The 15,761-nt window shown below is 34.3% G+C and overlaps 1 protein-coding gene across 1 annotated transcript; it reads right to left on the minus strand.

The window, feature by feature from the left end:
• Positions 1-7,124: 7,124 nt before the first annotated feature.
• On the minus strand, positions 7,125-13,837 carry LOC149830114 (auxin-responsive protein IAA6-like). Its single transcript, XM_090015382.1, has 5 exons — positions 13,335-13,837; positions 12,907-13,160; positions 12,671-12,821; positions 8,624-8,688; positions 7,125-7,248 (listed from the first exon to the last, which is right to left on the minus strand). Exons 1-5 carry the CDS (start codon positions 13,835-13,837, stop codon positions 7,205-7,207), a joined length of 1,017 nt encoding a protein of 338 aa, XP_089871508.1. The 3' UTR covers positions 7,125-7,204.
• Positions 13,838-15,761: the final 1,924 nt, after the last annotated feature.

Genomic DNA, 15,761 nt, shown 5'->3' on the forward strand with positions numbered 1-15,761 from the left:
GTCGTTAATGGTGACATTATTTGGTCATTAAATATTGTCGTAAAAAATAATTTAACAACAATAGTTAACGATCAATAATCTCGCCCTTAAAGATGAATAACGATGATGTATAAATATCGCTATTATAAGGTTTTACTCAATAACGGTGACCTTGTATATCATCGTTATATGATATACTTATAGACTCCATAACAGCGACATTTATGTTGTTATAAATTACTCTATAACAGTGACATAAATGTCACCGCTATTGAGTCTATAATTAGGGCCTGATGAGCTCTCTCTCTCTCTCTCTCTCTCTCTCTCTCTCTCTCTCTCTCTCTCTCTCTCTCTCTCTCTCTCTCTCTTTCTCTCTCTCTCTCTCTCTCTCTCTCTCTCTCTTCCCTGCTCGGGTGATGCCATCGGACCCCAGCCTCCATCTTCCCTACTCAGGTGAAGCCGCCGGACTCTGGCCTCCCTCTCTAAGTTATCTCTCTCTCTCTCTTCTTCCCCCTCCTCCTCCTCCTCCTCCTCCTCCTCTTCTTCTTTTATGGGATATGTTTAGAAAAAGTCATGTCCATGGGGACATGACAATTTTTTTATGTAAAGGAGAGTGGACTATGGAGGTGTATTTTCGGAGCCATAGGATTAAGTATATCCTTATACCTGCATCAAAAGTTTGTAAGTTATACTATTAGAATAAATGTTAGACAAAAAGTAGAGGTGTCGGCTTTATAGAATATCTTAGAGAACTTGTGACTTCAGTCACTGAAAGTTATCCTTTTATGGTCCTAAAAGACTCAATAGGGTCCTAATCAATTTTACTTGAACAATTATTGTATTTGTTTAACTGTAGAATAGACCAATCTCTTTTCCTTGAAGAGTTGGATAATCTATTGAATTGTTTTCCAGCTGCGAGTCCTCCTAAACTAAAAGAATGGCTAGATATTATAAACAATGAGATGATATTCAATGAGAAAAAAAGAAGGCTTGAAAAATGATAGAATCGCCTTTGGATACAAAGAAATCTTTCTAACAATTGAGTCATTATTTATAATATTGAGATAGAGATATCTCTTAATTCAGTTCTTTAGCTGTGTCATACTTTTAGTTAGTGGGTTCCAAAGAAAACCTAAATGGCGGCATTGTTAGCCATTAGTTAGATTTTAATTTTTATGAATTTCTTTCACTTTGTACCAATATAGTGTTATTAAATGTTTGGAAACATAAAGATATTGTTGCTTTCTCATTCTAAATGTTTGTTAATGTGTTTGTATTCATGCTTCCATTGTTATACTTTCATAATATAGTGCTAGCAAATGTAATCAACTTAGTAAGAACAGAGTTTCATTACTACACAACTTGCATGAGCACAATATTGCAACACAGACCAAAAAATAGAAAACATGGAAGAAAGAAGTCTTTTAAAGCAGTATTTGACAATAAACTTTATCATGAGATGAAACTGTAGAATTAAAATTATCATAATGTGCAAACAACTTAACAACTATAGATATGAAAATTCACTATTTTGAGGAAACCTATTCAGAAATATAATACACACTAAATTTCCTTGACAAGTATTGGAGTTTGTCATCCAATAATTAATTTTTTCTTTCATAGAGGTTTGTTAAGAGCGACATGGAGAATTAGAATTTAGAATGAATTTGAGTAAAAATAAAATATATGTAAGAATAGAACCTTGACCACCTAAATGTATATTGGTTATTATCGCAAGTTTGCAAAACAAAAGGAGAAGGGAGACCCTGTGTTGCCAGAAAGTCCTAATTGGTTGGTGGATTCATGACTAGACCCAGAATTTGATATAAATGCAGTTGAACATCTATCTATTGAAACGTTGACAAAGCATCTAGGGTCACAAAGAAAGTGTAATATAAGTGCATGTGTTATTGCTTTATCTTTTTTCTTTGTGTTCTTTTTCTCTATTGAAAATAAGTTCAAAAAATGTATATTAGTTCTTCATAATATATATCAAATTTAATATTGTTCTTGTATGACAATGAATATTCTTGTATGATTCAATTTTGTATAGTGTAGTCTAATCTAATATTGTTTGCATGAAATTAACAAACATCACTATATAGTCATTTACGACGAGGATATGTGCCTTCTTCCTCCCCATATAACGGTTCACCACCCGCTAGCCAAGGTGAACACCTAGACCAAATTCACTTCATATCATATGTGGGTGATACTTAAAGGGAGGAAGAGATTCCTCTCCCCCCCCCCCCCCTCCCCAAACACCATAGTCCACTGCAACTCAAGAGTCGTCGTGGTAAATATTAATTTAGTATTTTTTTTGTATAATAAAAAAATCATTGTCATTCCTATTAATATATGTTTGTTTCTTACAACAAATTAGCAACTATAGAATCTTCTCAGTGTAAACGTGAGAAGAACAAATGTGTGGCCCACCAGAAGCAAATCAAGCAATGAAAGATTTCAATAAGTATCAAGCCTGAGATGAAAGAAATAGTGAGTGATGGCACCTCTGTTTTCTTTAGGAGGTTTTTATAATCATAAGGGAGTAGGCCAATATGACTCACAAGTCATGGATAAAGGTCCCAGAGGATAAGAAGATTGTGTTGCGTGAAGTAGTTTATGTAAGTATATTGCCTAACTATGTTTTGATAAACATATTAATCTATAAAAAAAGTGTTACTAACTATATTATGATAATTTGGTGTAGGCAAAGTTTGATTTAGACAAGGATATAGTTGAGCATCGTGCTATTGTAGATAAACAACTTCAACTATCATACTTAAGGGTAAAAGAAGGTTTTTATAAGCATTACAAGAGGTTTAAAACCACGATGAAGCAGCAAAATATCCATCTGAGGGAGTTGACTCTGAAGTGTGAAAAGGAATTTTCAACTTTTTTATCGGAGACTATTGGATGATAAATATTGGATATATATTTATAAGTAAATAAATATTCAAATTTTTAGTTTTGCGTAAACTAATTGATCTTCTTTTGGTTAACAATGGACATCGAAGAAAAATTTCGCGAATAGAGCAAAACAGACGGTCCAACTTGCCAATGGATCATCTTCATACATCCATAGGTTTCATGCGAGGGTAAGTTTATTATTTCCTTACTTTATTTTTTTATATATAGTAGTATAGTGTTAAATATATTTGATTTAATAAAATCTAAATTTGTTATTTGCAAAAGAGACGCACAGCCATTCAGATCGCATAACATTCATCTGCAGCGAAGTATAAGAGAGCTTTGTAAGTAACTCACACCTTGTAGCAGTGAAGCAAAATCCACATTCATTCATTCTATTTTATACATTGGCATTAGTTACTGATAACCAAATATTAATGTCGTGCAGAACAAGTTGTACTATGTGAAAATTGAAAGTGATGAATATGTTCTTCACAAGGAGGCCTGTCAATGTCGCAACGAGACATTTTTGCCAAAGTCCTCAGAGCGTTGTCTGGACATGTGAGAGGGATGGATGTATTTGTCATTCCATCCAAAGGAAAAACTCATGTTTTAGAGTTATATTTTTAGTTATAAGTGATGCAGACAAAGCTCCAACAATTACAAGAACAACTAGAGTGAGAGAAAGAAGACTGAGAGTGAGAAAAAGAAGAAAATAAGAAGTTCAGAGAGTAGATGCAGACTTTCATAGATTCTCTTAGATAGAACCTTATATCCTAGATCTCTCTTATTTTCTCATAGATAAGACCACCAAATGTATATTTGTTAGATTAACATGTCGTAGTTTTTTATAGCATGTTATATTTTAAGGACACGTCTATTTATAGTTTATTTTTCTATTTGACCTGTATTAAATTTTTTTCTGTTGTAATTAGTGTGAAACTGATTATATATATATATATATATATATATATATATATATATATATATATATATATATATATATATATATATATATTGAATTGAAGTTGATAGCCTCTTGAATATAAAAAGATGTTTTGTTAATGTTATCACTATGCTTTTTCAGATTCTCATGTAAGTTCAGAAAAAGGTAAAAGTATTATCGATCCTTCAACCGTAATGTGATTAAAATATTTGTAAGTTATCAGACTGAATTGTTATACTTCTATCATCAATATTAACATTGTCATAATTGAATTGTCAGATTGTAGTCATTCTTGAAGTATGTTTGTTGCAAGTTTGGAGAGGATGTAAGGGAGGATTTGAAGATGATGTATATTTGTTTTTTGAAGTGTATGTTTATATTTGAGTGTATGTTTGAAGTTGAATGTTTGAGGATGTTGGAGAAGTGTATTTGTTTTTTAAAGTGTATGTTTATATTTGAATGTATGTTTGAAGTTGAATGTTTGAGGGAGGGTGGAGAAGATGAATATTTGAGGAGGTTGAAGAAGTGCGTTTATTTTTTGAAGTTGAATGTTTGAAGAGGTTGGAGAAGTATATGTTTATATTTGAATGTATGTTTGAAATTGAATGTTTGAGAGGGTTGAAGAGGATGAATGTTTGAGGAGGTTAAAGAAGTGTATTTATTTTTTGAAGTGTGTTTATATTTGAATGTATGTCTGAAGTTGAATGTTTGAGGAGGTTGGAGAAGTGTATATTTATGTTTAAATGGATGTATGTTTGAGGATGTTTGATGTGCATATTTGAATTGTATTTCCCATTTTGTATAATGTAATGTAAAAAAAATTTAAAACTAATATAAAAATTTATTTTTGTAGGTTTAAGGCTTATAACGGCAATATTTTTGTATCGTCGTTATAGGCCTTAACACTATGTCATCGTTACAACCTATAGTGGCGACGTAATTGTTGCCGCCATAGCCTAAAACAATGACTTATTTTTCACCATTATAGACTATAATGGTGAGTTAATTATTCTCATTGCAGCCTAAAACAATGACACAAAATTATTGTCCTTATAGATATGGTGTTGTTTTAGGGTGGGTTGCCGCTAGTGGTGTCCCCAGTTCCAGCAAGATTCATCATCGATGTTGGGTCACACATTAACTGCGACCTATAAATGTTACCGTTATTACTTAACTAAGGCAAAAAATTGACAACCATTATTTGTCATTGTTATAAACCTATAGCGACAATAAATAGGCCAATAGCGGCGAGAAATGTCACCGCTATTGACCCTCATCCTTATAGCGGAGTCATATGAGAGATTATAGATTAGTTTTGGTTAAAACTATTATAGTATATTTATATTTTGAACTTGGATGTTAAAAGCATGCAATTGATAATTGTATATCATCATTATGTGTTATTTTGTAATTTAATATATTATTTGTAAATGTATATGTCATGAATGAATGAGGGTTGAGTTTTGTACAACATGCAATGTTAGTATGTATCTGCCCTCTTATATATCAATCATTCGGGTAATGGGTAGTGATGACAGAATGTGAACGACGGTGCCACAAACAAATAATTTTAGATTCCAGAATTTAGTTTAAGTCATTAAGACTTTTAAGTATTTTGAATTGTATTGGGTAGTAAATGGTCGGACCGTTCCACTGCTTGGATTGGGAACTGCGGGGCGTTGGCTTAGCTACCTCGCAACTTCATTTACCTTTCTATTTCTTGTGTCTATTCTTTAGTTTTAATGTTGCGTTAACAAGGATGATTCTGTCGTTGACTTGGGACGCAGGTTTTTATGCTTTCTGGTAGATCGAGTGTATGATACCTCATCACACCTCGTTTGGTTTGCTTTCATTTGCTGAGATGGGCAGATTGGTTTCTTTGTCTTGTATATGTTATTTTTTCTTATCAATGAAAGTCTTTATGTTTTTAAAAGACCGTCAACTGTATTTGGATGTTGTTAAGACTGTTAATTTTGATTTGAAGTTAGATAGTCTGCTTCCTTAATGAATGGTTGTAATATGGTTTATAAACTGAATGATATTTTGTATATTTCCGATTCAGATTCGTTAATTGGAACCGAATTAAGAAGTTAAACGTGGACCCAAGTCCAAAAGATTTATATCCTCAAGATTTTTAACCAAACATCAATTTAAATGTTGCAGCTGAATTTCATTTTCTTTGATTAAATAAATTTTATTGTTTTTTAGTTCTAATTAACTCGCTCTGAGACTTAGTTCTAATGAACTAATAGACGCTTGCATTTGCGCTCAAGCAAACCCCTTAGTGCCTAATCCGATTGAAGCAATGGCATGCATCATTCATTTACTATATTACAAAAAATAAATAAATAAATGACTAAGTTTTTGAGTTAAGAATTTTGGGTTTAACATTGCGGCACCCAATGCACAACAACCATCATTCCTTGACGAACCAGCACCCAAAATCACACCCTAAACCTTGTAAAAAACCCATCTGCGGGCAGGACTAGGCTTTCCAATTCAAGTGCAAGGAAGAGCATTTGATCATCTATCCAAACGTTCGACTCTATCTGGCTTGTGATTCTTGATTTTTTCTCAAAATATTTTGCTTGCAAATCACAATTACCTTACTTTCTTAAGATTAGTGAAACATGAGAAAGTGCATAGCTTGATTGTGATTGACAGCTGTAATTGAATCTCGTAAAAGTTCTTCACAAGATTAAACCTGTAACATTCACAATCACAATTGTGACTAAAGCAGACTTTCCCTAAGCAATTTATTAATTTACTTCAAACCACTGAATTCTTCAAGGCTAGGACACAGTTTAAGACTCACCAGCCTGGTTGGCCGGGTTAGACTTTGATAGTCCAAAAAAGATTTGGTATAGACTGTTGACAATGGGATACACACGAGGCAGCATTATTCCACCGGCCCGCAACCACAAGATACTCCAAACTTTAGGTGTCATGGATTTTGACTGAAAGCCAGTTTGACTTAAAATGCTCCGACAATAAGAAAAATGACACTACAAACAGTGGCTCCTTACGTGCAAGTCAGAGAACCACAGTTATAGAGAGAGAGAGAGAGAGAGAGAGAGAGAGGTAACCCAGTTGAAATTGTATAAAGTAATTACACTTGGTAATCGCTCATGTTTCTGTTTCAGTCACAAGAAAGAAAAAGGGAAAAATGATCAGGGAAAAGATAGCTTGATTCATCTTTAAGCGCAAAGTAGAGCAAATCAAAGAGAGAGAGAGAGAGAGAGAGAGAGAGAGAGAGAAAACAACTAAAAAAGAGAACAAAAAACAAAAGGAAGTCGAAAAGTATGGTAAATCCAATGACAACTTGACAGGCAGACTGGCGACCCCAAGTAATGCTTCATTCTTTTGAGTTCAGCTTGTCAACCAGTTTGCTTCTGGTCTGATGCTGGGAGGAACTGGAGACAAATATATCGAGTCAGTGGGTCATATGGAAAAGGTGCAAGTCAGGAAGTCTATTAAGGAAACATGAACATATTGGTGATCACAATGATGATAAAATACTCAAAGCATCCACTAAATCACAGATGGAAAACAACAAAGGTTTGGAAGAGGAGCTCAATCACCCACAACAAGGATTTAATATGGAGGTAAGTGATTTTCTAGCCAGAATGACTTGATTTGAACTAATAAGATATTAAGTTTGAACTTAAAAAAGGAACCACAGTTTAAATCAATTTCGCAAATCTCTCAATATTGGAAGGATCTTCTGATAAACCAAAAAAGTTTGATTTTTCTCAGGGAAATAATGGCATTTAAAAAAAATGTAAAAATTATGAAGGAAACGAATACGAATAGAAGAATATAAAAAAATCTACTTATTGTGTTAATATCATGATAAAATCATAATATTTTCAAAATGGGTAGCATTTGGAAAATATCAGGATCTTTTTGGGTAATTAGCAGATTCAGAAAAAATCATGGTATTTTCCAACTATCGTTCCATGTTTGTTACATAGGGTTTAAATGTATAAATTGCCCCCCTGTGTGTGTGTGTGTGTATGTGTGTGTGTGTGTGAAACTTATGAAATTCTTGTCAAAACCTTCAGCATGTGGGTTACAGGACTACATTGATGGCACAACCCATACCCATTTTGTGACTCGCACAGTGCTGCAGCATGATAAACAGATATGGGATAAGGATTGCTCAGTTATGACCATGCTGGTGCCAGAAATCAATGAGAATTGAGAAGGCCATATGAGTGTTGAATGATTCTACTCAATGATTTCTGACCTGAACTACTACTACATGTTCAGTCATGTCATTGTGGAATTCACCCCTGAAGGATTTAGAAATCCTTTGGCTTTCTCGCATCAACCAAGTTGGTCAGAGCCAAAAACTTTGGCTTTTCTTACATTTTTCATACATCATCCAACTTTGGTGAAAGTCAAAAACCAACATATAATTTTTTATAGTATGCTAAGATATCCCTTTGGCTTTTCTTACATTTTCATGCATCACCAAAATTGGTGAAAGCCAAAAACCAGCATCTTCTTTTTAATAGCATGATGAGATATTAAAACCTTGGCCTTTCATACATTTTCATACATCACACAAGTTGGTTAAAGCCAAAAACCAGCATCTCCCTTTTAATAGTACGATAAGATATTATCCCTTTATCTTTTCTTACATTTTCATACATCACCCAAATTTGGTGAAAGCCAAAAACCAACCTTTGTCCTCCTCCAAAAGCTCAAGTGACCCATTGAATAATTTCTCGAGGAAAAACAAAGAAATGAACAAAAAAAAATGGACGGCTGTCGTTTACTTACCGCGCAGTCCAGATAAATCAGAGCTCTTCAATACACGCAACCTCTTGACCGAGTTCACAAACATCCTGCACAAAGTAGAAATTTGAGAAACACAAACCCATAGATGACTAATTAATGATAGTTTGACAAAGCATCCTACTCTAACCCGTACCGGTCAAAAGATAAGAGGAAGATAAAATGAAATTGGGATTTTGACCTTTTAGCAGATCCCACAAATTCTGCCCCAAATCACTCGCATTGCTTGAACATATATTAACTATGTTCAAGAAATGTGAGCCGTTGATTTTTCTTTATCTCAGAAATTGAAACATATGACATATTAGACATGATAAAACCTCTTAAAATAGTAAATAAATCATGTTAAATACATCTACATGTTTAGATCCACACAGACAAGAGTATGCACCACCATATGGTATCATGGTCTAGCACTTGCGGGCGCAAACACACGGGTTAATATTTGGTGCTATTGAACGCAAGTAGAAATCATAGGTTCAAGCTTTATCATCTCAATCTGACCACATAGATGTGTTCAGCATGGTTTTTTTATTAAGGATCAAACCTTGGATCATGTTATTTTGATCTAAAAATATCATCTTTTTGAGTTGTGAAATTTTAGCATATTGTGAGCCGTTAATTTTTAAATCCCTTAAAAAAATTGGTTACTTATCACAATCATATGATTAGACTCATTTTCTACTGAATCAACCTTGTAGTTCAGATTCATAAGGTTTGAACTATAAAAACAGTCTAAAAAATATAAAAAGGTGATTCATGCTCAATAATTTTGTGCCTTCAATAGCACCAAATATTAACCCCCTCTCACTCTCTACCACTCCTCAAGCCTACCGCTAGTCTACCGGGCTTTTGAAAGGTTTTTTCAAGGTTTTCTTAAATCTGACCATATAGATGTGTTCTACATACTTGATACAATAGGATACTTGATACAATAGGAATCAACTCTTGGATTGTCTGATTCAGACACACATGTACGATTTTATAAGGTTTTAAAATCGACAGTGTAGGATTTTCATAAATATTCAAGGGTTAAAAATCATTTTCAATAAAAAAAAACATTCATTTCCTAGCAAATTGATCATGCTGAACACATCTGCAAAGTCAGATTTGCAAAAAACAACCTGAAAACATTCATTGGCTCATGGTAGGCAGCTACCACTTGTCCTATCTCTCTCTCTCTCCACATATATATATATATATATATATATATAGACTAATGGGTCCGTGCTAAACCCGTTTGGGGATAAACCGCGTGCTAAATGGGTTTTTCAGCTTCTTCGGTGCTTTTTATGCGATTCCGGCCCTATAAATGTGTTGGGCATGATCGATTTACTAAGAATCCACACCTGGATCATGTGTTTTTGATGAAAAAATTGATGTTTGGAGCCTCAAAATTTTACAAAGATTTTGGACCATTGATTTTTTCAACTTTATAAAAGCTCACCCATGTGTTGGAATCAAATGCTTCAAGAGCTGATCCCTATAAAATCAAGTACATAGATCACATCTGTACGGTCAGAATTTAAAAATAAAATAAATAATCCCAAAAAACCTATATAGCATGCAGTTTAGCACCAAATGGGTTTAGAACCTACCCATTACTCATATAGAGTAATATATACACATACAGAGAGAGAGTAGGGGCTAGTTGCCTACTCTGACCCTTGCCTACCACGCTTGTCAAGGGTTTTTTTTCATATTTTTATCAAATCTGACTGTATAAATGTGTTCTACATGATATATATATACATATATATATATATATGAGAATGGGGATTGTGCTGCCCTTTTCTTTCGTTAGGCCACGTTAGAACCCTCCAAAAATCATAGTTTTAGGTGTTTTATGTTAGATCTGAAGCGTTAGATGTATTTATCATTGTTTATTCAATAGAAAACATGTTTTTGATTATCTTTATGCTCAAATGTGTATTTTAAAGAAGTAAAAAAAATCAATGGTTCATATTGTACTAGAATTTGATGATAAAATATTTACATTTTTATATCAAATAAATTTGAAACAAAGTTTGCTTATTAATAAATAACCAATGATAAACACATCTAACTGTTCAGATCAAGCATAACACCTAAAACAATTTTCGAAGGGTCCTAATGTGACCTAACGAAAAAAGGGGCAGCACAATCCTCATTATATATATATATATAGAGAGAGAGAGAGAGGTGACTGTGCAACCAAAGGAGCAACATCTATAACCAATGATGATCAGGCGACATTTTTTCTTTGCATATTACATTTTATAATGTATAGAAACATTTATATTTTAGATTATGAATGTTTGATATTTAGATGCATTTTCTAAAGCACTCAAAAACAATACTTTGTATTGTAAAATTGTAAGCCATCCATTTTTCATGTTTCTAAAAACATGCCCAGATGTTGTCAAATCTTTATGTAAAGCATATTTCTTATTAAATACATTTCTAAGAACAAATATATAAGGTCCGATCGATGAAACACTCAAACACTGAAGGAGAGCTGTTCAATCATCATTGGTTATAGATGTTGTACCTTTCTTTGGTTGCAAGGTCTCTTTTCTCATATATATATGGCTCTAATCATATATATATGGTGATTCCATACCATGATATCTTACGCCAGTAGACACTCTTGTTTGCATAGATCTAGCTACCAAATGGTAAATATAATCATACAGATATGTTTAGCATGATTTATTAGTACATTCGAAGGTTTTATCCTGTTTAATACCACATAAGATCCCATTTCTAAGATGGTGAAAATCAACGGCTCACAATTTATGAAAATAAGGGTGGTTTAAAAATAGTAACATCATATTTGACACATGAAATTAATAATTAGAATATGCTAAGCATGATCCAATGGTTAGATTTTCCTTTTGGAGCTTAGATCTATGAAAATCAAGAGCGTAAGCGGTACCATATATATATATATATATATATATATATATATATATATAGAGAGAGAGAGAGAGAGAGAGAGAAATGTATTCCTTAAGCCCCCTTTTTCGTTAGGCCTCGTTAAGCCCCTTCAAAAATCATAGTTTTAAGTCATTTTTCTCACATATAACACCGTAGATGTGATCTATAGGTTTTATTTAGTGGGAACCGGCTTTTGGATCGCCGGAATCTGACATGTATACAGGCTTTTCTGGTGATCCAAAATCAATGGCTATGAAGGTACCAATTTTTTCCAGCTCAGAAAACCTTGTTTTTTTCGTCGAAAAAAAACATGATCCAAGAGTCAATTCCCACTAAATTGAGCATGCTTAACACATCTAATGGTTCAGATCTATCATAAAACACTTAAAACCTATGGGGCAGAACGAGAAATGAGGCCTAATATGTTCAATTCATCGAGCATGTTAAACACATCTAACGGTTCAGATCTATCATAAAACACTTAAAACCTAAGGGGCAGAACAAGAAATGGGGCCTAATATGTTCAGTTCTCATACATATATATATATATGGACAGATTTTATACACTATTTATCCATTTATGCACTACCATCAAAGGCTAATTGTGTCTACTGATGCAATTCATGGTGTCGTCAACAGTAGGAATAGGATTGTCACTATCAAAAATGTTAAAGAAGCCGTTCACACTATCAGAATGATAAACCCGTTTGCAAATTAAACAGTGTTAAGAACATGACCGTGTTAATTCTTCCAAACAAACAAAAAGATAGTACCCTTAATAAAGTAACATTAGTAATGATCAACTACCGTGATAGTAGGGTGAGGTAGAATTAACAAAATCTCGTCAACTACAATATTCCACAGTTGCTACACGCTGTAACTCAGTTAATAGTACTATAATATCTCTTTATCATCATCATCATCATCATTAGTGTTGTCAAATTTTCAGAAAACAAACTTGACTGAGAAGGAGAAATGGTAGAATTAGAAAAAACTTACCGTTATCATTCACTTTATTATTGTTTTTTACTTTCACTATTATAATAATTTTTATTAGAAAATGAGAAAGTCGGGAAAGAAGAAAAGGGAGAGTAGAGGAGAAAAGAAACGCACCCCCATGGTACATCACCAACCAACATCCTATCACCTTCATTATCTTCATAAACCAGGGTATATTCTCCACTGCCATCCAACAACCCTGTAATAGGTTTCTCTTCTCTACTACCACCCTGATCCCCATCTATGGCATCTCTTTGAGCTGACCCTAAAAAAAAGTAATAATGAATATAAATTAATTTCAACAAATTAATGAGTTTTTATTCTTTTTTTCATAAAGAAATTAGAATTACCTGCAATAAGGCCTCGGAACAATTCATCAACAGCCACAGAGAGTTTCTGGTAACTGTCATATGCATTAAGATCAACTTTCCTCCCAATAGGCACCCCATCCATATTTATCTTTGCAAAAAACCCTTTCTTACAACTCTCTGTCTTGTTCTCATTCACAGAAGCCCCACCACACTGTTTTTCTGGTGGTTGTTTAGAGGAAGAGCTAGCAAAATTCTTCCTGAATGATCTTAAAGGTGGCCACCCAACAACAACCCTGTTTTTTTTAGGATTTTATAAACAAATTGAAAAGAAGCCCATGTTAGCATCAATGAGGAAAAAAATGCATTTTACAGTAATACCATCAAGTTTAAATAATACCCAACAGTCTCAGAGACAAAGTTCTTCTATTTATGGAAATGATTATCAAGAGTAATAATAAGTATTATACCTCTGTTCTGAAGTACCCATGCTTGTGTTTTTAGCTTCTGGCTTTGGGACACCTGAAGTTGGCTCCTTCACCATATTTTGCTTACCAGGCTTAGGCTTAAATGGGAGAAAGGTAGGCTGGTTGTTGGGCAACACAGAAGATGTAGGGATCAGTGGTGGTGGTGGTGGTGGTGATGACCATGGAGGGAAACACCCAGACTTGTTCTGTGTGTTTCCTTCCTTGGATGAGAAACCATCTAGAGTGTCTGAAAAAACCCTCTTTGAACCCACAGAGGTGGTGTTCTTTGAAAGCCTAGATACATTATCAGAGGATAGGTGCTCAGGTAGATGGGTTTCTCTCTCTGTCCAGTCCCCAGGAAGACCCAACCTCAGTTCTGTGTCTTTGGTCCTAGGCCCAAGGTCCCTCTCCTCCAAACCCCTAAACCCCTCGTACTTCCTCCCAAATCCCAACTCAAACAGAGGCCTCCCGCCCTTCTCATCAACCCCCTTTTTTTCTCTCTCCATTGCCTTATCAAACTTCATAAAAAACCTCTACCCACATCAGAAAACCTTACTAAACGAGCAAGAAACTCAACAAACTTGAAGACTGACAGACACCAACTTCACCAAATCAGAGAAACCAGAAAGAAACCAATGATTTCCCCAGGTTGGTTATGCTAAAACTATTACCAACACAGATAAATATCATGAATATCAAACACCCCCAACAAACCACAGGAAACTAACAAATGCAGAGAGAGAGAGAGAGAGAGAGTTGAAGGAGAACACGCAAGAGGTTGAGAACGATGTTGGGGGAGGTTGGTGGTGGTCTAAATATGCACAACAGGGAGAAAAAAGCAAAAAAAAGAAAAGGAGGAATCAAGGATTTTAATTAATATGGTTTATTATTATGGGAGTTTAAATTAAACCCCTAAATAGTGGTGGTGTGGCACAAAACCTTAATAAATTACTTTACGAGGAAAGCATGGACAGGTAATCTCTGAGCACCGGATTTGCATGATCCGGTTTTGCAGGCTCACACCATTATAACATGCAGATACCATGATCATGTCCCCTGTGGACCCCCCACCAAGCGTGATTTGGGTTTCAAAGCATTCTTTTCTTCTTTTTAAATCCCTGTCTACTACTCGGAGAATAAATCGGCAAAAGATCGGATGCTCCCTCTTGGGTAAACAAGGAATGTTTCTGTTCATACGTTCCTTTACTTTTTCTTAAATTCTCTATGTTTGACAGCTTTTATGACTAAGAATGTCCTTTGGGGATCTTCCTCTTTCGACATTTTCAGATGTGCGTGGGAGGAGTTGAACTCTCTCTCTATATATATGGGTTAACATTGCCTACTAATAAAAGTAAAATTCACTTTAAAAAAGAAAATTTCAATTTTTAATTTTTATAGATCAAATGTTATGATTATGATAAGTAATTATATCTTTAAAGGAGTCAAAAAATCAATGCTCCATAATGTGCCAAAATTTCATAATTCAAAAGATCATATTTTTATATCAGAAAAGCACGACAATATTAAAGGCATCTATGTGGTTAGATTGAGTCAATATAACTTGCATCTATGTCTCGTTAGTTTTGTACCTTCATTAGTAGCCAATATTAACCTTATATATAAACATATAAGAGTAAATTAGAAAATCGCCTAAGGTTATCTTTCATTGATTAAAATCCGCATAACTTTGCAACTTGTATTTTCATCAGCTTTTTTTTTTTTTTTTGCATCTCCGTTCCCTTTTTTTAAGGGCAAGTTGTGGTTAGGCATACCCTTACCAGATTTCATTGAAATATTTATGCATAATCCCTCAACGGAGACTAATCCCGTGGGTGGTCCTTCCAGGATTTGTGCACGCCTCCTCTAGCAAGGTATTTCACTGTAGAATTTGAATTATATTCTGGTATACCGTATGCAAAATTTGAAAAAATTGTATATAACAAGATGGACTTGGAAATGAGGCAGACTGGTGCATACCGTGAAGGGACTGATTCGTAAGAGCTACCACATCATCAGGTCTCTCACTTTCTAAGATCACCCTCGAGATAGAATCAGCTGGAGTGAGGATCTGATGCCATCTGAATCACTTTTTTTGTTCCAAGTTGTCAGTTCTTGGGAAACAACCAACTTCTAAGAATGCTCCAGTGTGATCGTGAATCGCAAAGCCAAAATGCCACCGGTTGTGAAAATGTCTAAGTGTCAATGTTCAAGGTCCAAGGGCTTAGGTGAGGTCGAAACTATAAAAAGATGTATAAGACCAAGATCTAATGTCCCTTGAGGGCTCTGCCTTCTAAGGCAATACCCTTTTATATAAGGACAAAGGAGGTTCCTACAACTTTCAATATGAGCCTAAACTTGTATTAAAGACTAGAAACCCACAAACTTAAGAAAATGATGAAAAATGTGTAGAAAAATATAGATAGTCGAGCC

This window comes from Nuphar pumila, chromosome 8 (genome assembly GCF_984573655.1).
Source record: "Nuphar pumila chromosome 8, dmNupPumi1.hap1.1, whole genome shotgun sequence".
Taxonomy (NCBI): Eukaryota; Viridiplantae; Streptophyta; class Magnoliopsida; order Nymphaeales; family Nymphaeaceae; genus Nuphar; species Nuphar pumila.

Excerpts from the sequence above, each read along its gene's own strand:
- LOC149830114 (XM_090015382.1), bottom strand. The coding sequence starts at position 13,837 with ATGGAGAGAGAAAAAAAGGGGGTTGATGAGAAGGGCGGGAGGCCTCTG. Across the intron at positions 8,689-12,670 it reads GTTGGTGATGTACCATGGGG|GATGTTTGTGAACTCGGTCA; the intron begins GTGCGTTTCTTT and ends TACTTTGTGCAG. Across the intron at positions 7,249-8,623 it reads TGATTTATCTGGACTGCGCG|TTCCTCCCAGCATCAGACCA; the intron begins GTAAGTAAACGA and ends ATTTGTCTCCAG.